Source organism: Vombatus ursinus, unplaced genomic scaffold, assembly GCF_900497805.2.
Source record: "Vombatus ursinus unplaced genomic scaffold, bare-nosed wombat genome assembly UNPS02014894.1, whole genome shotgun sequence".
NCBI lineage: Eukaryota > Metazoa > Chordata > Mammalia > Diprotodontia > Vombatidae > Vombatus > Vombatus ursinus.
In genome coordinates this window covers 2,185,028-2,212,090 of record NW_020954672.1, presented here as the reverse complement: position 1 = coordinate 2,212,090, position 27,063 = coordinate 2,185,028, and the positions used below count along the sequence as shown (strand labels likewise).

The following is a 27,063-nucleotide window of genomic DNA, read 5'->3' as shown; positions in this document are numbered from 1 at the left end:
ATTCCAAGTTCTCCCCTCCCTTATAGTGGTGGCTATTAAATTGTGCATGATTCTGATGACAGAGCTTGAGTTCTTCAACTGTTTCTTTCTGGCAGTTTGCAATATTCTTTCTTTGCCCAGAAACTCTATATTTTGGCTATAATGTTCCCAGAAGTTTCAAAGGTTTCTTTCAAGGGGTGACCAGTGGATTCTTCTCCCTTTTTTTGAAAATCAATTTTAAAATTTTTTAAATCAACTTGATTTTGTTTTAATATTTCCTGTTGCCTAATGGAGTCATTAAATTCTATTTAGTCCATTCTAATTTTCAAGGTGTTTGTCACTTTGGCAAGTTTTATACTTCTTGTGCCAAACTGTCAATTCTCTTTCCAATTCTTTCTTTCATAACTCTCATTTTTTAAATTTTTTTTTCCTCAAGCACTCTCATTTCATTTATAAGATTATTTTAACTTTTGCCTCATTTCTTCCAAGAATCCTAGCTGAATTTTTGTCCAAGCAATATTTTTCTCTGAGGCTTTGCCTATACATGTTTGAGAGTTATTATCTTCTTCTGAGTTTCCCTCACACCATAATAGATCCTTAAGGTGGGCTTCTTTTCTTAGTTCATTCTTCTAGCCTATTTCTTGACTTCAAACGTGATATTAGACCTGAGCTCTTTGGCACTTCTAGAGGGCATTTCTGGGCTGGTCCTGCTGCTTCTTTCTTGGGTTATTGAATGTGGTATTATTCCAAGATCTCAGAAATAGACTGAGAACATGAAAACCTTCAGTGCTTTTAGAGTAGTCTGATGCAGGGCAAAGTCTGTTTGCTGCCTGCCTGGTCTCAGCTCTCAAAGTTCCTGACCTCAGTTTGGGAGTGGGTAAGAGTATAATGCTGCTGGATTCTGTTGGTCCAGAGTGGCAGAACTGCAGGCTTCCCTTTGGTCTGGGATTCCTGCACTAGTTATCCTCTCCTGGCTGCACTAGATGTTAGGAACAAGATCCTCTTCTGCTCTGGGATCTGACCTACACCGCCGCCGCCGCTGCTGCTGCTTGCTTGCTTGCTTTCAAACTTCTTCCTTTATTAGTGAACTGCCCACAGTCTCCCTACCTGGAACACTCTCATGAACAGGTCTTCTTCTCAGTTTACCCTAAGTCTTCAGCCTCAAAATGGATAGCACATGACAAAGATGACAGTTCACATATTTCCCCATTGCACTGCCCTGTTATGACCTTATTGGAGCCCCAATTTAGGTCTGGGATCTCCTTTTACCCTGGTGCGCAACTTCTCCCTGGGCACTGGAGTTCTCCACAGTGTGTTCTGACCCAAACCCAGTATTCAGTATCTGCAGACTTCTCTGTATTGCTCCCTATATCCAGTTGGGCAGGACAAACGATGCACTGTGATTTTTTTTTTAATTTCAGTCAGTCAATAAACATTTAGTAAGGACAACTAGGTAGTGATTACAGTGCCAGGCCTGAAATTAGAAAGATTCATCTTCCTGAGTTCAAATCTGGCTTCAATCACTTCCTAGCTCTGTGATTCTGGGCAAGTCACTTAACTCTGTTTATCTAAGTTTCCTCATCTGTAAAATGAGCTAAAGAAGAAAATGGCAAACCAATCCAATGTCTTTGCCAAGAAAACCCCAGTGCAGTCATCAAGAGCCAAAAACGACTGAACAACAAAAAATTTCAGTCAGCTAGGTGGCACAGTGGATAGAGTAAGAGGTCTGGAGTCAGGAAGACTCATCTTCATGATTTCAAATCCAGCCTCAGACACCTAGGCAAGTCACTTAACCCTGTTTGCCTTGTTTCCTTATCTGTAAAACCAGCTGGAGAAGGAAATGGCAAACCACTCCAGCATCTTTGCCCAGAAAACCCCAAATGGGGTCAGAAAAAATCAAACACAATTGAAATGACTGAACAACCACAAGAAAAAGGAAACTTCTGGTCTGTCATTTTACTGCTAGTTATTAGCTCTAGTCCAAGAAAGAAATGTTTAGGAAGCATTAGAAAGCAAACGAATTTGCTTTCCCAGAAAATATTAAGTGTTTACAGGGACAAATACAGGTATTTTAAATGGTTGAGTCATCTCTACAAGAAGGTTTAGCCAAACAAGTTTTTATAAAGAAAATTGACATTTTTCTGTATCTGGACAAACTGTGAATATTATATCTATTACTTCCCATCTATAAAACCTTGGCCAAGTCACTTGGATACTCTAGGCCTCAGTTTTCTCATCTATTAAATATAAATATATGTTACATATAGTACATAATAAATACATAATATAAAAAATAAATTAAATATTAAATCTATTGATCTAGACCAAGTGTCAGCAAACTCTGCCCCGCTGACCAGATCAAGTCCACCACTTATTTTTGTATGGTCTACTAAAAATGTTTTTTACATTTAATCAAAATAAGAATAATATTTCATGGTACATTTAACTTACATGCAATTCAGGGCAGCTAGGTGTCGCAGTGAATAGCGTACCAGCCCTGAAGTCAGGAGGACCTGAGTTCAAATCTGCCCTCAGACCAAACACTTGACACTTACTAGCTGTGTGACCCTGGGCAAGTCACTTCACCCCAATTGCCTTAAAAAAAATTATATGCAATTCAAATTATAAGGTCCATAAATAAAGTTTTATTAGGACACTCATTCATTTACATCTTGTTTATGGCTGCTTTAGTGCTACAATGGTAGCATTGAATAGTTGTGTCCAAGACATATGTGATGCTCTCATTACTTCTCTTTTTTTCTTTTCTTTTTTTTTAAGGCAATTGGGGTTAGGTGACTTGCCCAGGGTCACACAGCTAGTAAGTGTCAAGTATTTGGTCTGAGGCCAGATTTGACCTCAGGTCCTTCTGACTCCAGGGCCTGTGCTCTATCCACTGAGCCACCTAGCTGCCCCTCTCATTACTTCTCACTTTTACTCCAAGCACTACAAATCAATAATTCAACACCATTTTTAGTGCCACATGTCTCGCTATACCATAATTTTTTTATTACATGTGTATATTCATCATGTCAAAACATGAAAAGAAGAGGGGATTAAAAAGTTCATGGCCAAGATTGAATTTTTTCTGAATAAGAACTGCCCTCATGCACTATTATCAAACATTGAATGGCTTTGTAAACTAGCTTTTGCTACAAAGTTGATCATGTTTCTTAATTAATTCAACCTAAAATTATAAGGCAAAACAGTGTTTATATTTGAAACCTATACTACAATTAAGTCCATTTAATGACAGTTAACACTGTTTGAATCACAAGTCATGCCAATCTTCTTTGTAAATTTCCCATATTGTCACAAGTTAAACAAGAAACAAGATCTCCATTGCCTCACAAATTTGCAACAGACATTTTCTGAACTCAAACTACAGTTCCAGCAGTGATTTTCAGATCTCAGTGCAAGAGTAAAAGAAACCTCCATGTTTCAAAATCCATTCAACTGGATAATTTAAAAACTTCCACCTAACCTCCAACTGGATGAGATTAATCTGCAGGGCAATCGAATGCTAAAACGCAAATATCTAGAGAAGATTTAATAGAATTCTATAAATTACTTCTAAGCAATGAATATACTTCAGTAAAACTATATGCCCATGGACTTCTGACATTTTTTTTCATTACCTATCTATATAAAAGGACATTTTCAAAGAAGAAATACATTAAATCTCACTATAGAACTCCATTAACAGATGAGTATGTGCAATCAATTTTGATGAAAGGGAACACTACTTTGAACCCTAATTAAGCAAATTGTAATTCCCCAAAAAGAGAATTCTATTTTTCTCATTAGTAGATCTGAATTACCAAAAAATTGCATTCTATTGTTATTATTATATTTTGAATTTTATTGATAAAATTTTAAGGAAATGTGATTTCTCTCTTGATATATAAGTACCTACATAAAATTCTCTGCTTTGCCTCTTGGCCAGCAAAGTCTAAAATATTTACTATCTGATCATTTACAGAAAAAAGTTTGCTGACCCCTGGGCTAGATAATCTCCAAAGTCCCTTCTAACTTTAAATCTTATGATACTATGAATCTTTATTCTTCCTTGAGAATAGCACTGCTTCACCTAGAGGACTCTGAAAAAGGAAGAAAAAAAGTCCCTTTGAAGAACATTTCAAAGACTGTCTCAGGAGGTTTGTGTTCAGCTCCACTTGTGAGCTCTCTCACTGTGTCACCCAGAACACAGAAGTACACAGCTGCATCTTCTTCTTGGACATGGAGCTTCCTCATATGGTAGGAGGTTTCATCCTTATTGGCCTGAAAGCCTTTGTTGCTTTCCTGTGAAGTATGTCTCAGGAGGACTTGAAGCTCTTGGTTGGGATACTGGACATACCAGTAGAGATAAGCAGCCCCAGAAGAGGAATAAGTGCATTTCAACTCCACTGGGAACCCTTCAGGGACAGAGACCTGGTCTTCAGGTTGAGTCACTGACTGTGCTGTTGCTCCTATTAAAAATAAAAATAAAAAAGGAAATCACTATAAGCAGAAGGAAATATAGCTCGAAGGAAATTCTGAATGGAACAACGGAAATGAGTAGAATACAATGTTACTCACTAGGTATGAATAGCATCACAAGTGCGAGAATGGGCACAGAGGTCATGGCTCAGTAAAATGAAGCTGGGGTTCCTCTCTTATTTGGGGGTAGGTGGGTCCATAGGACCAAAGAGATTGGTTACTTCAAGGAGGAGAAAGTCCTTCCTGTGAATTTCCAGGAGCAGGCTATCCTTCAATGAGTCTGCTTACTTTCTGGCTGCTGATTCCATTGGCTGACACTGCTTCAAGAGTTGTTTCAGTCTGAGTGTCTTGAGGAGCTGTAGGCACCAGGGCTGGAAGTGAGGGGAGGGCATGTTACTGTGCTTCATTTTCAGAAGATCCTGGCTCAACTTGTGCAGCATCGCCCTCTGGAGGCCAATCACAGAAGCATGGAGCATGTGTGAATGCCCCAAAGCCTCCCTAACCCCCCTGGCCAACTTTTGCTGTTTGCAAATGGCTCTGCTACCTGTCATAAGCTTCTTTGTAATACATGTCTCAGGTAAGCTAGAATCTTCATTGAAAGGTACTGAGAATATTCTGGGGTATTGTAAGGAATACAGTTGTTTTCTTGACTGATTTCCTATGTCTTTTATGACCCATCAAAGGTCAATTTCTATAAACTTGAAAGAGTGGAAACCATTGAATGGGTATCTGAGCCTTTTTTTGATGGCTGGCGGGGTCCAATAAATACAAGCCTCTAATATTTATTTATTCTACTCCAAATTCCAAAGAAGCCATTTCTTGCCACTCTCTAGTGATCTAAGGTATAAAACAAGATGCTCCTAATGCACAAGATATTTGGTGCTTTGCTTCTCTGAGACATTTAAGAATGACACTGACTAAGAGGCCATCTGATATTTCTGCACATTACAAGAAGTCATTAAGGACATGATCTGGGTGTGGTAAAGTGAAAAATGTGTTGGATGTGGAGTCAGATAAATTGGATACAAATCTAAGCTCTCAAACTTCCAATGTGACTTTGGTCCAGTCTGAACATTCTTGGCCTCATTTTCCTCATCTTTAAAATGAAAGAATTGGAATTAGATGATCTCTGTATTTACTTCCAGGTCTAAATATATGATTGTAAGCCCTACTACCATCCTATGCCAGGACCTTTTTTAATTTGGCCCTTTCTAGAGGAATGTGGTTAAAAACTATCTTCCTTACTACATAACTCTTACTCCATTTTATTTTCTAAAATGTCCCCACAATTCTTTTCAATTTAAGAAATATTTCTTAAGGTTCTACATTTCAGAGAACTATCCTAACTGACAAAAATACAAACTTTAAATAGTAAGTCTACAAGTAGGATAAGATACATATATAATTCACATGCACAATAATCCATGATACATGCATTTGTTGTTGTTGTTCAGTCATGTCCGACTCTTCATGACCTCATTTGGGGTTTGCTTGACAAAGATACTGGAGTGGATTGACGTTTTCTTCTCTAGCTCATTTTACAGATGAGGAAACTGAGGCAATAGGTTAAGTGAGTGGCTCAGGGTTACACAGTTAGTAAATGTCTGCAGCTGGATTTGAACTGACTCCAGGCCCAGCACTCTATCCATTGAGCCACCCAGATGCCCCAAAAAGAGTATTAGGGATGGGCAAAAACAAAGTGTTATGTGAGATGCAAGGGGGAAGGTCACAAAGTAAATGGAAAGAATAACAACCACAAAACACTGAAACTGAATGTTGTAAATTTATAAAGAATATGATGGACCCTGGGGAAGCATTTTTTTTGGTGTTTATTAATTTAATTATTTTTCATTTTCAACATTCACTTCCTCAAGATTTTGAGTTCCAAATTTTCTCCCCATCTTGTCCCTCCTCCCACCCAAAGATGGCATGCATTCTGAATACTCCTTCCCCTAATCTGCCCTCCCTTCTATCTCTACACCCCTTCTCTTATCCCCTTCCCCTTCTATTTTCCTGTAGGACAGAATAGATTTCTATACCCCATTGCTTGTATATCTTATTTCTCAGTTGCATGTGAAAACAATTTTTAACATTTGTTTTTAAAGCTTTGGGTTCCAAATTTTCTCCCTTCTTCCTTCCCCACCCACCCTCATTGAGAAGGCAAGCAACTCAAAACAGGTTATACATGTGTAATCATGCAAAACACTTCCATAGTAGTGATGTTGTGGAAAACTAAATATATTTGCCTTCATCCTATCCACCCCCAATTTGTTCAATTCTCTCTTTTGACCCTGTCCCTCTTCGAAAGTGTTTGCTTTTGATTACCCCCTACTCCAATCTGTCCTCCCCTTTATCATCCCCTCTCTCTCTTATCCCCTTTCCCCCTATTTTCCTGTAGGGTAAGACAGATTTCCATACCCAATTGAGTGTACATGGTATTCCCTCTTTAAGCCAAATCCGATGAGAATAAGATTCACTCATTCCCTCTCACCTTCCCCCACTTCCCCTCCACTGTAAAAGGCTTTTCTTGTCTGTTTTATGGGAGGTAATTTATCCCATTCTACCTCTCCCTTTCTCCTTCTCCCAGTATAATCCTCTCTCACCCTTTAATTTTATTCTCCAGATATGACCCCTTCATCTTCAACTCACCCTGTGACCTCTATCTATCTATCTATCTATCTATCTATCTATCTATCTATCTATCTAAATACATATAATTTTTTCCCTCCAACTACCCTAATACTGACAAAGGTCTCATGAGTTACAAATATCATCTTTCCATGTAGGAATGGAAACAGTGCACCCTTAATAAGTCACTTATGATTTCTCTTTTCTGTTTACTTCTTCATGCTTTTCTTGAGTCTTGTATTTGAAAGTCAAATTTTCTATTCAGCTCTGGTCTTTTCATCAAGAATGCTTGAAAGTCCTCTATTTCACTGAACGTACATTTTTTCCCCTGAAGGATTATACTCAGTTTTGCTGGGTAGGTGATTCTTGGTTGTAATCCTATCTCCTTTGTCCTCTAGAATATCATATTCCAAGCCCTGCAGTCCCTTAATGTAGAAGTTGCTAAATTTTGTGTTATCCTGATTGTGTTTCCACAATATTTGAATTGTTTCTTTCTGGCTGCTTGATATATTTTCTCCTTGACCTTGGAACTCTGGAATTTGACTACAAGATTCCTAGGAGTTTCCTTTGGGGATCTCTTTCAGGAGGTGATCAGTGGACTCTTTCAATTTGTATTTCACCCTCTGGTTCTAGAATATCAGGGCAGTTTACCTTGATAATTTCTTGAAAGATGAGGTCTAGGCTCTTTTTTGAATCATGGCTTTCAGATAATCCAGTAATTTTTAAATTACCTCTCCTGGACCTAATTTCCAGATCAATTGTTTTTCCAATGAGATATTTCATATTGTCTTCTATTTTTTCATTTTTTTCATTTTGTTTTACAATGTCTTGATTTCTCATAAAGTCACTAGCTTCCAGTTGTTCCATTCTAATTTTTAAGGAAGTATTTTCTTCAGTGAGCTTTTGGACTTCCTTTTCCATCTGGCCAGTTCTGCTCTTTAAGGCATTCTTCTCCTCATTGGCCTTTTGGACCCCTTTTGCCATTTGGGTTAGGCTACTTTTTAAGGTGTCATTTTCTTCAGTATTTTTTTGGGTCTCCTTTAGCAAGCTGTTGACTTGTTTTTCATGATTTTCTTGCATCATTCTCATTTCTCTTCCCAGTTTTTCCTCTACTTCTCTTCCTTGCTTCTCAAAATCCCTTTTGAGTTCTTCCAAGGCCTGGGACTGATTTATATTTTTCTTGGAGGCTTTGGATGTAGGAGCTTTGACTTTGTTGTCTTCTTCTGGTTGTATGTTTGGATCTTCTTTGCCACCAAAGTAAGATTCTATGGTCTGACTTTTTTTGTGCTATTTGCTCATGCTGAAATTCAATTACTTGAGTTTCAAACTCTTCGTTAATGTACGGGTCTGCTTCCAGTGTGGAGAATATACTGTCCCAAGCTTCAGAGGTTTTATGCAAATGTTTTCAGAGATATTTCTAGGGACCTGTAAATTTTCAGTTCTTCCAAGGTGGCATGATCAAGGGCAAGGTGTATACTCCTTTCCTGGCCTGTGCTCTGGTCTATGAGTGACCACAAGCACCCTTTTCTGTCTTGGAACTGGGAGGAGGATTCCCTCTCCACTACAAGCTCCACCACACCAGGGCTCTTCCTTGCCCCAGGACTGCCATCCAGAACTGTGACCCAGATCCAAGCATGAACAAAGCAAGAGAATCCTGCCTCAGCACCAGCAAAGAGATCCCTGCCATCCCTCTCTGATCAGCCACTCAATTCCCCCTCAGTCTGTGGGCTGGAAGTTCTGAAAACAGCCACTGTCCTGGGGCCATGCTCAGGGACTGGGGCTGGGAAGGAGCTTCTCTCCCATTGCAGACACAGACTTTTCCTACTGACCTTCTAAGTTGTCTTTGGCATTCATGGGTTGATAAGTCTTGAAACCATCACAGCTGCCCATGATTCAGTCCCCTGAGGCCTGCTCTAGGTTTGCTGAGGCCTGTTTTGCCAGCACACCCACGTAAAAAGAAATTTTTTTAAAAGCAGGCAGAATCACTCAGAATTGAGATGTTTATTCATCTTTCTGCAGATATTTATCAAGTACTCCCTGGGTACCAAGCTAGGTGCCAATGAGGGCCCATTCCTGGAAGTGTGTGCAAATATCGCTTTTATGGAAGCATAACATAGTCCTTATCATCCAAAAGTTTATAATCTAGTTGGTGACAGCCTCTATATGTATTGTTGTTATTCAGTCATATCTGACTCTTTGTGACCCCATTTGGGATTTTCTTGGCAAAGACACTGGAATGGTTTGCCATTTTCTTCTCCAGATCATTTTACAGATGAGGAAACTGAGGCAAACAGGGTTAAGTGACTTGCCCAGGGTCACATAGTCAAGTATCTGGAGCCAGATTTGAACTCAGGTCTTCCTGACTCCAGACCCAGCACTCTATCCAACTGTGCTACTTAGCTGCCCAATGTATGGCCATGTACATATTCAAATCTGTCAATAGGCATGTAATGTCCATCAACCCATGCCAGAGGGCACTGTATCAACCAAGCTGCCTTTTCCTCTCTGACATGATCTTAGGGCAGCTGATTCATTCATTTCACAAGCATTTATTCTCTTCTGGATTCCCAGTATTGTGCTAGACACCGGGGGATGCAAAGACAAAATTGAAACAATCTCTGCCATCAAGGAACCTACATTATATTGGAGGGGGAAAAAAGGCAAATGTACAATATATACTGAGTAATTTCTGGAGGGAAGTCACTACAAGTAGGAAGAATAGGATATGCTTCCTGAATGAAGGAGCATTAGATTTGAGCTTTGAAGAAAGCTAAGGATAATATGAGAGCAGAAGTGAAGAGGGAATTCATTTAGGCATAGGGGGATAGCCTGTATTAAAAAGCAATGTGATGGGAGATGTAATGCTGTATTCAAAGAACAGTAAGAAAGTCAGTTTGATTGGAATACAAGCTGTGTAAAGAAAAGCAATTTGCAAAAACATATGAGAAAATAACCTATTTTCAAGTTGTGAAGACTTGGCAAATACCTCTTAGTGCCATCCCTTTCACTGGTTCAGACTCATCTCTAGCAATATGTCTGTGTGGATGTGTCCATTAAGCAAGTCCATCAGCTCAAAATCCCATCCTGCTAGTTATTCCCTACTATCCCATCCTTTGTATTTGCAGTATTGGATTGACTTGACCAAAGTGATTAATTTTGAATAGTGATTAATGAAAGTGGTAAAATAAAACATAAAAGGTTAATATCAAATTAAGTCCTCCATACTCCTTCAGTCCTGGACTTCAACCTCCTTAGGAGCAAAGAAGACAAATATCTAGAAATTCAATTCTCAGTGGTCTCCATCTGGAAGCTGAACAAAGGCAATTCACTCACAAATACCAATGATCACTGAGATTTCAGTGATAAATGCTGACTTCAGTGATGAATACAAGAACAACAGGGCATACTGCCAACTATCATTGGTCTCAGCTTCTCCAAGCTCTATGCCAGATATGCCCAACTCATTTTTATACCACAATCCCTTTAGTATTAGAAAAAAAATTTTGTTTATTTTCTATACTGAGATATAGCATGACCTCCAAGTAAAGGTTCTCTAATGCAAAATTATATAAAGGGGACAAGTGACTTGACTCAATCATTTGATCTTCAATACCCTGTTAAATAAGTAGACATATTATAAGGACCATTTTGCAGATGAGACATCTGAGTTCAAAGGATTTTAAGATGGAACTAGAGTCAAGAATCCATACCAGGCTTCCAAGTTCCAAGTTTAGTGATCTTACTATAACATGACCAGTAAAATGGTGGCATAGTTGCTTTCCTCAAAGTTCTCCACCTCAAAAACCTCCACAAAAAGATATTATGTTCCAGATACAGAGTAGTTGAAGCTGAATTCACTGAATGGAAAGACAGAAGTCCATTCAATTAAAAAAAACTATAGGCATGATGGGAAGGCAGACCCAGGCATGATGGGAGGACGGAGCCATAATGATGGGATAAAAGTAGTGACTTGCTTGAGCTCTCCCCCAAACCCCTCCAAATACCTGTAAAAAATGACTCTAAACAAATTCTAAAGCAGCAGAATCCATAAAAAGATAGAGGGAAACAAATTTCCAGCCCAAGACAACCTGTGTGGTTGATTGGAAAAGGTATGTCATGCCAGGTGGGAAGAGCAGCACAGTTTGGCGTGGGCACATAGGCCTCAGCGAACCTGGAGCGGAAATGCCAAAGACAACTTAGAAGGTCAGTAGGAAAAGTCTGTGTCTGTGGTGAGAGAGAAGCCGGGGTCCCAGCCACAGTACCCAAGCATGGCCCCAGGGTGGCGGCTGCCTCCTGAACTTCTGGCCCACAGACTGAGGTGGAATTGAGTGGCTGATCAGAGGGGGATTTCAGGGATCTCTCTGCTGGTGAAGGATTCTCTTGCTTTACCCCTGCTTGGATCAGTGTCACAGTTCTGGGTGGCAGTCCTGGGGCAAGGAGGAGTGCTGGTTTGGTGCAGCTTGTAAGTGGCTGTGGAGAGAGAATCCTCCTCCCAGTTCCAAGACAGAAAAGAGTGCTTGTGGTCACTCATAGACCAGAGCACAGGCCAGGAAAGGAGAAAACACCTTGCCCTTTATCATACCACCTTGGAAGAACTGAAAATTACAGGTCCCTAGATGTATCTCTGAAAACAGCTGCACAAACCCCCTGAATCTTGGAACAGTACATTCTCCAAACTGGAAACAGACCCCCTACTTTAACAAAGAGTTTATAACTCAAGTAATTGGCTGGGATCATGAGCAAGCAGCTCAAAAAGAGTCAGACCACAGAATCTTACTTTGGTGGCAAAGAAGATCAAAACATACAACCAGAAGAAGACAACAAAGTCAAAGATCCTATACCCAAAGCCTCCAAGAAAAATATGAATCAGTCCCAGACCATGGAAGTGCTCAGAAAGGATTTTGAGAAGCAAGGAAGAGAAGTAGAGGAAAAACTGTGAGTGATGCAAGAAAATCATGAAAAACAAGTTAACAGCTTGTTAAAGGAGACCCAAAAAAATACTGAAGAATATAACACCTTAAAAAATAGCCTAACCCAAATGGCAAAAGAAGTCCAAAAAGCCAATGAGGAAAAGAACGCATTAAAAAACAAAATTAGCCAAATGGAAAAGGAAGTCCAAAAGCTTACTGAAGAAAATACCTCCTTAAAAATTAAAATGGAGCAATTGAAAGCTAGTGACTTTATGAGTAATCCAGACACTGTAAAACAAATTCAGAAGAATGAAAAAATAGAAAACAATTTGAAATATCTCATTGGAAAAACAACTGACCTGGAAAATAGATCCAGGAGAGAGAATTTTAAAAATTATTGGACTACCTGAAAGCCATGATCCAAAAAAAGAGCCTAGACCTCATCTTTCAAGAAATTATCAAGGAAAACTGCCCTGATAATTTAGAACCAGGGGGCAAAATAGAAATGGAAAGACTCTACCAAACCCCACCTGAACAAGATCCCCAAAGGAAAGCTCCTAGGAATACTGTAGCCAAATTCTAGAGTTTCCAGGTCAAGGAGAAAATATTGCAAGCAGCCAGAAAGAAACAATTCAAGTGTTGTGGAAACACAATCATGACAACAGAAGATTTAGCAGCTTCTACATTAAGGGGCTGCAGGGCTTGGAATAGAATATTCTGAGGGCAAAAGAGATAGGATTACAACCAAGAATCACCTACCCCGCAAAACTAAGCATAATCCTTCACAGGAAAAAATGGACATTCACTGAAATAGAGGACTTTCAAGCATTCTTGATGAAAAGACCAGAGCTGAATAGAAAATTTGACTTTCAGATACAAGACTCAAGAGAAACATGAAAAGGTAAACAGAAAAGAGAAATCATAAGAGACTTATTAAGGTTGAACTGTTTACATTCTGCATGGAAAGATGATATTTGTAACTCAAGAGTTCTTTTTCAGTATTAGAGTAGTTGGAGGGAAAAAATTATATGTGTAGACAGACAGATAGATAGATAGATAGATAGATAGATAGATAGATAGATAGATAGAGGGCGCAGGGCAATTTGAAGATGAAAGAATGATATCTGGAGAATAAAATTAAAGGGTGAGAGAGGATTAGACAGAGAGAAGGAGAAAGGGAGAGGTAGAATGGGGTAAAATATTTCACATAAAACAAACAAGAAAAGGCTTTCACAGTGGAGGGGAAATGGGGGAAGGTGAGAGGGAATGAGTGAATCTTATTCTCATCAGATTTGACTTAAGGAGAGAACAACATACACACTCAGTTGGGTGTGGAAATCTATCTTACCCTACAGGAAAATGGGGGGGGAAGGGGACAAGAAAGCAGGAGGATGATAGAGGGGAGGGCAGATTGGGGGAGGGGATAATCAGAAGCAAACATTTCTAAGGAGGGGCAGAGTCAAAAGAAAGAATAGAATAAATGGGGGACAGGATAGGATTAAGGGAAATATACTTAGTTTTTCACAACATGACTACTATGGAAGTGTTTTGCAAGACTACACATCTATAACCTGTATTGAGTTGCTTACCTTCTCATTGAGGGTGGGTGGGGAAGGAGGGAGGGAAAAAATCTGGAACCCAAAGTTCTAAAAACAAAAGTTAAAAAAAATTGTTTTCACACGCAAGTAGGAAATAATTGGCAATGGGGTATAGAAATCTATCCTGCCCTATAGGAAAATTGAAGGGGAATGGAATAAGAGAAGAGGAGGGAGAGATAGAAGGGAGGGCAGATTAGGAGAAGGGGTATTCATAATGAATGTCATCTTGGGGTGGGGTGAGGGAGGAGATGGTAAGAAAATTTGGACCTCAAAATCTTGTGGAAGTGAGTGTTGAAAACTAAAAATAAATAAATTAAAAATATTATAATAAAAAAACTATAAATTAGTATTGGATAACATAAAAAACTTAGAACTCCCACTTACTGTTCCTAAATCTCCAACTCACTTTTCACTGGGCCAAGTAAGCATATGCATAGGATTATGCTTTAGGGTCTGGCTAGCAGGGTCCCTGATGAATAGTAGTGACTCAGACACTTATTCTTCCTAGCCACAAGAAAAAAAGAGTGACAAACTGAAGAAAGTACATGATACATAAACAACATATACTGCTGTGTGGAATGCAGCACTGAACCAGCAAGAGAGAAAAAAAGTTACCAGGACTCAACAAAAAGGAACTGGAAAGCCACATGGGGTTGTAGTCCCTTCTCCCAAGAATTTAGTCTGGGAAGACACCCATGCCAAGTCCCAAAAGGTCCCCAATGTGAGGTAGCTGAAGATTTCTGGGGTTAGAGGTCTATAAAATAGAGAAGGAGGAAGGATCAAACATACAAGTGAATAAGAATACCAAAAAAAAAAAAAAAAAACACTGAAAGAGCAAAAGCCAAGAGAAAAAGTCAGAGTAAAATTTTACCTTACAAGTAGATGAATCAATAGAGAGGTTCATAAAGACAGAAAAAAAAAGAATAAATAAAAACTTTAAAGAGGAATCAGAAAGCCAAGAATAAATAATACACTTTGAAGGAAAATGAAAATGTGCCAAAGCTGCCAGTTCAAAAAGAGATCTATAGACTCCCCAGAGCTCATGGAATAACTATAAAAATCTGCAGAATCATTCAAAAGAGGAATAAAACTTTTAAAAGAAGAAATTTAGAATGCAATTATACCAGAAATCAGAGTTCTCACTCTCATTTTTTAAAAGCAGAGTATAGAAATTATAAATCATAATGAAAAATCCCTCCAATGAATTAGAGGGTCTAAGAAAGAGTATAACAGATTGAAACATAAGAATATATGTGGGTGGAGAAAAATGACAGAAGAAAAGGTAAAAATCTTAAAAGGACACATGAATTCTATACATGCCTTGAAGATTAGATGTGTATTATATAGTTTAAGAATGATTGGTATGCTGAAATAACATGATATAACAAAAAATTTAAATACTAATATAGGATATAACAAAAGAAAATAGCCTACAAGTTGATAATATAAACAATAAAGCACTCGTGGAACAAATCTACAGATCAATATTTAAATATAATACCATCCTTGAAACTCCAAGACAGGTAGTGGTTAAGTTTCATAATGTCAGTAACAAATAATAAATTTTGCAACTAGATAAGAAAAAATACTTTTGAATATAAAAATATATCAATTTGAAAAATCCAAGATTATTCCACAGTCATGAGAAATCAAAGAGAGAATGTGAAAGTATATTTTTTAAAAGCAAAGAGCTCAAGTTGTAATCAGACAGTCATTCAATAAAAAATTTCATTAAGTGCTTATTATGTTTCAAGTACTGGGCTAAGTTCTGGAGACATTTTTTAAAAGACAGAAGACAGTCCCTGTTGTTAGAGAGTTTATAGTCTAATTAAGAAGATACCATGCAAACAACTAAAGACAAACAAGTTACATAGAGGAAAAATTATAAATCATCAACAGAGGAAAGGTACTAGTATTAAGGGTAATCATGAAAGAATTCTTATAGAAGGTATAATTTTAGCTGAGAGTTGAAGAAAAGCAGAGAAGAGATGAAGAGGTAGAGAATTTCAAGAATGGGGGACAGTTTCTAGAAAAGGAGGCAGACTTGTTATGTATCAAGGGGTCATACAGTGAGAGTGAAGGAGAACTAACATCTACTGCAAACCTGAACCTACTCATGATTGGAAAAAATATATACCTCAAACAAAAAAGAGAGAGAGATACAGTATTCTTTTGTCTTGTTTTAATATTTAATAGTATTTTATTTTTTACAATTACATGTATAGTTTGCAAACATCTTTTTTTTGCAGAATTTGAATTCCAAATTTTCTCCTTCCTTCACTTTCTTCCCCCCTCTCCAAGAGACCAAGAGATCAGGCAAAAGGTCATACAAGTACAATCATGTTAAACATATTTCTACATTAGTCATGCCGTAGAAGAAGAGTCAGAACAAAAAAAGCAACAACAACAACAACAAAAAAGTGAAAATAGTATGTTTCAATCTGCATTCAGATTCCACAGATCTTTATCTGGATGCAGTTTCCATTTTCCATCATGAGTCTTTTGGAATTGTCTTGGATCTTTGTATCGCTGAGAAGAGCTAAGTCTATCATAGTTGATCATCACACAATGTTGCTGTTACTACATACAATGTTCTCCTGGTTCTGCTCACTTCAGTCAGCATCAGTTCATGTAAGTCTTTCCAGGTTTTTTGAAATCCTTCTGCTCATCATTTCTTATAGAACAATAGTATTCCATTGCATTCATATACCACAACTTGTTCAGCCATTCCCCAATTGATGAGCATCCTCTCTATTTCCAATTTTTTGCCACCACAGAAAGAGCTCATATGCAGCATTCTTGCAAAAGAAAAAAAAGAAACAGAAGTGAGACTAATATAGAGTTAGGAAATATCCAAACAACAAAATTACAAAAAAGAGAAGAACCATCACCAAAAACATTGAGCAATGAAATTAATTCTCTCATATTTGTATGTCTTTTAATTAAGTAAAGTTAACTGTGGAGGAAAGGAAAGAACAAAGTGAGATCATCAAAGGACAAAAGGCACCTTCGAGCCACAGATGTAAAGAGAACTTAAAGAATCAAGAAAAAAGGAAGAAGAATTGAATTAACACTACACGGACTAAATCTCCTGACCCAGTATATATAGCTTAATAAAGTTATAAAACAGTGAGTTATAAAACAATGAGAGAATGTATGAAATGGAGAGAGGGAAGGTAAAAGACAGAGCAAAGAAAGAATCATCCAAAAATTTTGGTAGAGGTTAAAAACAGAAAACTAGATTAATGAAACAGACTAGATAGAAATGAATTAGAAGCAAATAAATACAATAACCCAGTATTCAGGAATGATAATAAATTATTTGAGGAAGAACTCCCCTATATGATAAAAACCATTTAGAAAACTGTAAGTCTGTTTGTCAGAAACTGGGTTTAGACTAGCATCTTACATGACATATTGCTTTTAAGTCAAAATGGATATATGACCTGAATATTAAATGTCACGCCATAAAAGAATAAAAAAAGAAACAGAAGGGATACCTTTCATAATAATGACTTGGGAGAGATATTTTAACTAAACAAAGGACAAAAATGATCACAAAAGATAAAATGGATAATTTTGATTACATGAAATTGGAAAACTTTTGCATGGACAAAAGCAATATAAACAGAATAAGAAAGGAAACTGTCATTTAGTTTTTTAAAAAAATCCTTTGCATCAGATATCTCTGTTGTTCAAGGCATATAGGGAATTAATACAAATATGTTATGACTAGAAGGTCATTCCCCACTGGAAAAGTGGTCAAAGAATATGAACAATTCTCAAGAGAAGTGTAAAGTATTAAGAACCACATGAAAAACTGCTCCAAATCATTAATAATAAGCTAATATTGCAAATCAAAACATATCTGATTATTAACTGGCACACAGAAACTTAGTACAGATGATAAAGGATGGGAATAGTCAATATTAGAAGGTCCACATTTGAACAAACATACTAATGCCTTCTTGGTGGAATTCTGAATTGGTCCAACCATTCTGGAAAGCAGCCAGAATTACGCTAAAAGTAAAATGACTGAAATAACCCAGAGATTCCACTGCTGGGCATATACCCAAAGAAAGTCAAAGATGGAAATAAATATCCAAATATTAATAGCTGTGCTTTTTGTGCAGGAAAAAAAAAGGATCTAGGAACAAAGTAGATGGCTACTGATTGGGAATGACTAAACAAATAATGTTTGAATGAAACATGAATGTAATTGAATATCATTACTACTCCATAAGAATTGCCAAATATAAAGAAATCAGAAGTATTAGAAGACATAGCAACTGATGCAGAAACAATTAAGCAAAACCAAGAAACAAAAACACACACAAAACCCCTAAAACAACATAAATGTATATAAGAACAATAACAGCAAAAGAAAGTGAACACTATAATTTTAATGAACAATCTTGGCCCAGTGAAACTCATATTAATATGTACCTCCTTCTCACCTTTTCAGAAATGATGGACTATGCTTGTGGAGTATTGCATATATTATCAGATTCAATTGATTTGAGTCTTATTTTTCCTTACCTAATTCTGAATTTACTTATTTAAGAGCAAATTCAGCAGCATTTCCCCATCCAAGTCTACTTCCCATTCCCACTATCTCCACAGAACTGGACAGGGTTAAAAAGATTTGTTAAAAGACCCAATATCTGCATGTTTAGATCTTCCTATTGGCCCCTTCACTAAGCAAAAAGATACTTAACTGAGTCATTGCCTTAAGCAGAGTTCCTTCAGATGGAAGGAGGTTTTGCCCTTGTACAATCCAACTTTGAAATTTTTGCTGTCTTTAATCAAGTTTTTACCTGTTGCTTATTTTAGGGAGGGGGAAAACTAAAACTAGAACTTGAGTCTTTGCTTGAGATGTTGAACTTAATAGAATATAGATTCTGCTCTTGTGGGGTTGCTTCAGGGACACTGGGCCAATCTTCAGGTTGAGCCTCTAATTATGCTATTGCTTCTCCTGTAAAATTCAGACTGTAGTAGAGAAATTGGTATAGACTTGTATGCTGAAGACAAGGTATTTGTCTACAGATTCCAACTGAGTTATTAGAACAATAGGAATAGAATGAAAAGTTTCTCCCTCATCTAAAATTTCTAGGATGAGCACAGAGAGCAAGGCTGAGCGATAAGGTAGCTGGGAGTTGTTTCATCAGAAGTGGAGGGGATCTTACTTTAGCTAGAAAGGGTTCTTTAGAGAAGGTGCAGTTACTGTTATTCTATGACTTTAAATTCACTTTGCTTTTCCCAGTATCTGGAGGGAGCTTCCAGGCAATACCACAGTGAGTTGTCAAGAAGCAGATGTTATTACTGAACAATGCTGATCATAGACAAAAGAGTCATATTCCACCTATGTAATGTATGGTGCAATGGAAAAAGCATTAGATTTTAAGTCAAAGGATCTCAATTCAAATCCCTGTTCTGTCATTTACTATCTAAGTGGCCTTGGACAAGTCACTTAATCTCTCTAGACCATAATTTATGTAAGGAGTTGGTCTAGATGATTTCTTAATGTCCTTTCAGTCTCTTAATTTATGATCCTACGAATTTATCCTACTGTAGACTAGACTTCTCAACTTCTATCTCTGTAGGCCTCAGTTAACAAGAAGTTTTATCATGGCTTTCTCTCAAAAGCAGAATTTGTTATTCCTTTGCCCTAAGTCAAAACCAGATAAGATTTACCTCTGACAACCTTTCAATATTTCCTTAGAAAACTCTCTGGGTTCCAGTTTCCTAATCTGTACAGTGTGAGAATTAGATGATCTCTGTTATCCTAAATAACTTAAAATTCTATGATTCCTGTAGATTGTAATCTCTTTGAGGGGAGGAACTGTTTCATTTGTGTCTTCATATGCTCTTGGAGAGGTAATATGGTGTGGTATAGTATAGACAGAAAGACAGACAAGAAGCCAGGATGATGTGGGATAGAGCCCTGTACATGATATGTACTGATTTTGTGACCCTGGGCAAGTCACTTAACTTCTCAGTGCTCTAGGCCTGTGTTTCTCAATGTGTGCTCCCTATAGAGGTTTCTGAGGGCTTTTCAGGAGGTCTGAAAGATCCAAACTGTTTTCAAAATAATATGTAGATGTTTTACTTTCTAATATGGTAACTATTAATAGATATAATTCTCTCAAACAAAAACCCTTGAGGATAGGGGTCCTCAATAATTTTTAAGAGCATAAAGAGATTTTGAGACCCAAAAGTTTAGGAATCACTGCTCTAGGAAACTCTCTAAGACTATTAAGTTGCAAAAAAGATACTGATCTCCATTGGTACATGAAGTTTCCTCACCTGGGAATTACGTGTCCAGTCCTTTCCCTTTGAATCCCCAGTTCCTAACACAATGCTTGGCACATAGTAGGCCCTTTAAAATGCTTATTGATTAATCCTAAGATTTACCCAAGAACATATAGCTAATAAGTGCAAGAGAATATAGTATAGAATAGACTTAAGTATAGCATCAGAAAAGTAGACAAATGACCTTGTTGAATCAGAGAAACAGATAATTTAGTCCAATATTGTGTCTCAGAGAGTGGCAGCAATGGATGCTTTGGGGGAAAAAAAGGTGATTGATACTTGGCACAAACCTGATTTCTGAGGGCTCTACTCCAAATTATTCATCTTCCTTCACAACTCATCATCAACTATCTGTGATGTAGCTAATAACTTCTTAAGACATTAAAAAACTAAAACTCTGATAATATTTTGTGCTTTGGTTTCTCTTGAAGAAGGAACAACAAAGCAAAATTCCCATTGCCCACAGTCAATGAGGAGTGTGGCTGGAGCTCTCACTGCTCGGTTTTTGCAGGGCCTAGGGAGTATTTGCTGCAAAGAAGCAGGCGGCTAAGTCTTCAAGTTGGGAAGCTGTGTGCAAGGAAAAATGTTTGGTGTCTTTATTGAGATGGATTGTGAATCTTCCATTCTAATTTTTGTCCACAGTTGGAAGCAATTTTGCTAGAAAATTAGAATCTTTCCCAGGATACTGCCAGTACCATATGAAATAAGTGAAACTAATCTCTGTGTAAGTGCAGTCCACAGTGGTATTCTTGCCTTTTTGGATCATCAGGAACAAAAGACTCTGCTCCACCTTCTTCTGTTGACCACTCATCCCTGCTCAGAAAGAGAACGTCAGACACAAGACATTGGACACCAGCTCATTATTCTCCAGAATTTACTTTTTTTTTAAATCTCCTCACAGTCTACAAAGGAAAGCCAAAAAGATCCAAACTGATGTCCCAACTCTTTAACCCTTGAAAGACTTTCTCCTTAGCTACCTCAATCCCCAGAAACCCCCAACTCAGCCCATTTGAAGCTGGACAATCATAAATGAAGCTCTCCTCAGCTTCTTCATCATTCTTCCCTCTCAAATTTGCTGATGCTGTGAGTTGCACACCAGAGATTCCCATCTCCTTTAGCCAGCACTGCATTCTATTGTTTCTTCTTCTGATTGAAACAAACAAACAAAAAACAAGATGAGGCTCTCAGTCTAATAAGTGACAAGCACCAAACTTCCTATTAACACTCTCATTGAGATCTCAAGAGTGAATCTTTCTGTTTGGGTCTAAAAGGGAAAAGGTCAAGAAAAGCGTAGCCATCTTTTGGGCAGATACAAAATTGATGAGAAAACATATCATACAGCTTTATCTTATCCTGTCTCAGAGATGAAATTCTCATGACTTTTTGTCTCCCTTCAGTAGCGTTGAGGCAGCCTAGATCAGTGGATAAAATGCTAAGTCTGGAGCCAAGAAAATCTGGATTCATACTATGAATCTGACACACCAACTCTGACCCTGGGGTAAGTCAAGTGACTTTACCTTTTTGTGCCCTGGGTTACTTCCCAGGATGCATGTGTATATACTTGTACATATATGCATATAAATGTATACATATGTACATATATACACACATAATATTTGTACATACAATTTATAGCATTCTATATGATCTATATAAAATATATAGTGTTAATAGGTGTGAATCCAAATATATACATTCATATATACATGTATACACACATGATATATCATGCGTATGTATGTGCATAATGTACATATATGTTCCCAATATATAGTGTGCGTGCTTATATGTATACATGTAAATGTAATATATAATGTGATTATATAAATATGTAGTGTTAGATTCCAGTCCATATTTATACATATATACATTTATATAAACTATATCTCATATATTCACATACATAATGTACATATATACACATACATACATATACACATACATAGTGTATATGCATGTTCCCACTATATGGTGTATATGTATATGTGTACACATATGTAATAAATAATGTGATAAATGAAATTTGTAGTCTTAGTAGGTTCAAATACAAATATGCCTACATGTATATACATACACATTCTCTCTAATAATATATGGTGGAGACTAGACATGAATTAGGAAGAGATTAGATAACAATGCCCTTGAAACGTACAAGAGGTTCAAGCTATGATTTGGAAAATTAATTAACAAACCCTTGCTGAACCAGAAGAATCACAAGACTCTGGAGCCAGAGCTCCTGGGGAAGAGTACGGTGAGGGAAGAAGGATGATACAGGGGCTCAGTATTATACCTGCATACTTCAAATCCTATAGCATACATTCCTTCAGGGAAAGCTCTTCATTTTGAGAGGAGTGGATTCTGGGAACATCTTTGCACTGGTCATATAATGATGTTCCCTCCCACACACACTCCATCCCCAAGAGAGAATGTGAGAAGATGGAAATGAACATTTTTTTTGGAAGAAGGAATGAGTGAATGCAATCCAGGATGGAATAAAGAGTAACAGTGAATATCAAAGATAGCAATCAGACAAAGCCTTAGGAGATTGATGTGCGAAAACAAATGGAGCACAGAAAGCTACCCCCAAACTGAGATTATATTCAAGAATTTAACACTGGCAGTGGGACTCCAAGGCATGACAACTGCCTCAATTCCTACCCCTCAGTGTAAGCCAAGTTGAACTGTTAAGGGATGCGCTGTTCCCCCTCACACTGCCTTGTCTCTGTGCCACAACTTTATAGAACAGTGATGAAAGAACCAAACACCCAATCTCAGAGTTCTGGACTATAGTCAAGCTAAGAGGGAGGAAATATACATATATGCATGCATATATATGTGTAATTGTAGCTTTAGATGTATATAAGCTCCTAGTGTGAACCAGAAAGGATACACCTAAAACAACCACTCTTGGGATGTCCTTAGGCGCAACCCTGGCCAGGTTGGTGGCCTGAGTTCCAGGTGCAGGGTTTGTGTACAGGCTGCAGGCGCCTGGGGATCACTGTGCCTCCACACCACAGAGGTAGGTGCCCGAGTCTCCAGGCTGGGAGGCTGTGATGTACAGGGTGCTGAGACGCTCCTTTCTGTTGATTGTGGATCTTAACCTTCCTGTCTCCTTCTCCTCAGAAGTCATGAAAAATAGGGAGGTGAGGTCTTTCTCAAGATCCTGCTTGAACCACTGAAGCCCCCAGGAAGCACTGTCTGAGTAACTGCAGTTGAGAGCAGCGCTGTCTCCCTCCTGGACCTTCAAGGACTGAGGACTCTGCTCCACCGTTTGTTGGCTGCTTACCCCTGTGCAGAAATACAATGCCAGATGTGGGAAGTTGGTCAATTATACTATTCCTTTTATTTCTGTGACACATCAAGTAAATCCCAAGTAAACCAGACTTTGTCTTCCCCCTCAGCCTTGTGTTTCCTGAAACCCCCATCCCCATTTATTGTTTCCTGAGGCTCCTGGTTCCCATCTCTTCCAACTCACAGCTCCATTGAAGACATAAGATCATGAATAAGGCTCCCACTAGCTTCTCCATTCTTTCTCCAGCTACGGTCAGTGAACCTTCAGTTCTAGGATCAATAATCAGGACTAGGGCACTATAGTCGAGGGAAACTTTGTGAATTCTAAATGTTTCTAGCTCTTCTTCTCTTCCAGGAAATAAAAGGCATCCTCAAGCAGCTAAACAGCCAATCAGAGATGTGGATCTATTACCTTATGTACACTTCATGAAGTCCCATTTACCGCTGAGGGCATTTCTGTCTAGGGCAATACTGCCCTCCTTGGGCTAAATATTGAACTGCTGTGGCTATTAGAAAATGTTCAACCAGGATGGATTTCCCAAATAACTCTGGGGACAAAGAGATCCTTTCATCACTCTTCTTTCATTCAAAAAATAAACATTTATTAAATATAAACTATTACAAGTATTGTACCAGGCGGCAAGATAAAAAGATGAAAAATGACATTGCCTCTTCCCTTACTCAGCTTTTTAAGATTTGCAAAGCACTTTTCACATAATTATCTCATTTATGCCTCACAACAATGCTAGGAAATAGGTAAGACAGACATTATTATCCTCATGGATGATGAAACAAGCTAAGAGAAGTGATTTGCCCATGGTCACACAATTAGAAAGTATCAGAGGCAAGAACTGGACCTGGATCTTCCTGAAATCTATCTACTATACTCTGCTACTTCCCAGCTGACTCTAGTAGGTTGGTTATTTGGATGACAAACAAACATAGATGGTATAAAGTATAACATGGGAACAGCCATTAGAAACATGTCAATGGCTATGGTCAATTTTAGGAAGGAATGATCACTTTTAGCTATGTGAGAGGAAGGAGTTCAAAAAGAAGACTTAATAGAGATGTTGGGACCTTAAAGAAGGGATGTCCTACTCAGAAGATAAATAGAAGAGGGATTCCCAAAAGAGGGTAAGGTTCTGCAGATGATCCATTTTGCTGCTAACATTATACCAATAACATGAAGCTCTAAAACACTATAGAGTCTACTGAGATCAATAAACACTCAGAAGTGTTCAGCCTAACTATCGACAAAGGAAAAACTAAGTGAATGAAGAATGACTGTTTTTTCAGACTGAGACGAAGATGTCTGGACTGCCCATAGAAATGGTCCATCACTGCATATATTCTTGACTAGACATATGCTGAGTCCAGAATCAAACAGGAACAGGAGAGCAGGGACAGATTGCATTTAGGAAATTAGATAGCACTTTTAATTATCTTGAGCTTCCTAAAACAAAGCTCTATCTTTTTAACAGTAATATTCTTCAAGAGTTGTTATATGGCTGCAAAGTGTTCAAAACGTCAAAGAATTAAGTTGTAGGTCAGCAGCCAAGGACAATGAAGAGTCACATGGTGAGCTTGAGTAGATCGTATTATATTACCAATGAGAATTATAGGAGAAGCTGCATAAAGGCATAAAGGACATTGAAAGGGAAATGGATGACCAAAAAAAAAGGTGAGTCAATCACATAAGACAGTGGTCTATGAACTTTTTTGATCATTCACCCTATCAGTAAAAAGGTTTTGCCATATGCCTCTAACATATGTCTATTTCCTTACATATAAATTATGTATGTGACCGTGCTTCCAACCAAGCCTGGGATGTTTTGCCTGCTACTGGGTTTGCAAAAGGAAACATGACTTCTAACTGGTCAAGAAAATGATCACTTGCATCCTTTCACTCCACTGTCTCCCCAGATCTCCTCTTCTCTATTACTCCTTCCATTACAACATATTGCCTTTAAATATATCATGGCGATAATCCTAATTTTTTCTGGAGGTTAGTACTTGATTTACAATTTCTCTCACTACCATCTCCCTTGCCATTAGCTTCAGGAATTTCAGGATTTATGCTGCAAACCCCTCTAGCAAATTGCCTTCTCAATTCTTCAACCTTTTTAACCCCAACAACCTCCTTCTTCACTTCACTACAACCATCAAAACATGGTACCACCTTAGAATTTAGCATATCAAGTAACTGAGTCACCTCCAAAATCCAGAACTCTGAAACTCTGCAATCACATACATTCTCTTACACTCAACTGGCCCTTCATCTCTATTGTGATCTGCATCCTCTGAATCTATTGATTCTCCTAGTCCATTAGACATAGTCTCCCTATGATTATTTCCAATCTAAGTTTTGATCTCATGGATTGACATTTTAATGTCACAGTAGCTGCTACCCTAGAATCCCTTGCCTACAATCCTAATCTATGATGCCTTATACTTCCCCCAATCCCAACCCAAACCGTACTGATTTCTCCAAATCTGCCATAGGACTACTGAAGGAAAAAAAATCATGAAATTGATTTGATTTCACTCACTTCAAATTAATGATAAATGATCCTACCTGAACTCTCACTGAAATACACACACACACACCATAATGCTTCTCCATCTTCCTACAATCCTGTACTCATTTCCCATATTAGCTCTTTTAAAACAGTTCAGCTCACCTCTGACCAACAATCATATACTTCTAACCTACAGCAAATAGCCTAGGCTCCTATTTTCTGAGAATCGGGTCTTCTGACATAAAATTCCTAAATCCTTTTCCTTCATTCCCCAAAACTCAAAATCATCATTTTTGTCTCCCCTCCTACTTTCCTCTGGCCAAGAAGAATCCTCTTTCTCCCTTTGCCTAATCTCTCTATATAAATCTTTGATACCAGTACCTTCCATCTCCTCCAGGGCATTATTCTAGCAATCATTCTCTCTCTATCTCTATTTCTCTATTTGTCTGTCTTCCTTTCCCTTTCTCACTTTCTCTCTCTCTCTCTCTCTCTCTCTCTCTCTCTCTCTCTCTCTCTCTTTCTGTCTCTCTCTCTCCTTCTCCTTCTCCCCCTTACTCTCTCTCTGTATCTCTGTTTTTCTCTCTGTTTCTCTGTCTCTGTCTATCACTCTATGTCTGTCTGTCTATCTGTCATTCTCTCATATTCAGTCTTGATCTTATCACTAGCTGTTTCCCATTTAACTATGACTATACTCAGCCTTCCCTAAATCTAAAATGTTCCTTTGACTTTTGTACCCACATTTGGCTCCCATCCTACTTTCCTCTTCTCTTTCACTGCCTAAATTCTTAACTTTGCTTGGTGATCATTGGGATGAGAAATATAAGCAGACCTTCAAGGATTTAGTCAACTGGTTCACAGATGCACCAATATTGGCTTTTGTAGATCCAAGTAAGCCCTTAATTTGCACACAAACACTAGTCTAATATACCTTGGAACAATTTTGCACTAGGAAAATGTCTACTGCACCAAAAATCTACTGCATTTGTCACTGAAAGACTCGCTGAGAATCAGATTCATTATCACAAATGAGAGTTCTTGACTTTAAAGTGGGCTGACACTGAGAAATTATAAGAGTACAATTTCATGGATGGACAGAAAACAATCTGCTAACTCTTCAATAACTTGGACTAGGGAGAGAATTCTTAGCTAAACAAGAGATAGAGATGATCATAGAAGATCATAGAAGATAATTCAGTTACTATGTTTTTAAAAGCCTCTGTAAACACAAAACAAACACAACCAGTATTAGAAAGGAAGCCATTAATTAGGGGAAAATAGCTTTATGGAAATTTTTTCTGATAGATATGTAAAATACAAGATATATAAGTAATTAAAACAAATAAAGTT

At 37.9% G+C, this 27,063-nt stretch overlaps 2 gene segments (V, D, J or C); both read right to left on the bottom strand.

Moving 5' to 3' along the window:
- Positions 1 to 4,062: 4,062 nt before the first annotated feature.
- On the bottom strand, positions 4,063 to 4,797 carry LOC114028750. The segment is given in 2 exon segments: positions 4,063 to 4,445; positions 4,555 to 4,797. Coding segments are annotated over 2 exon segments (429 nt in total).
- An 18,101-nt stretch (positions 4,798 to 22,898) lies between these two features.
- LOC114028749 lies at positions 22,899 to 23,506 on the bottom strand. The segment is given in 2 exon segments: positions 22,899 to 23,191; positions 23,379 to 23,506. Coding segments are annotated over 2 exon segments (345 nt in total).
- Positions 23,507 to 27,063: the final 3,557 nt, after the last annotated feature.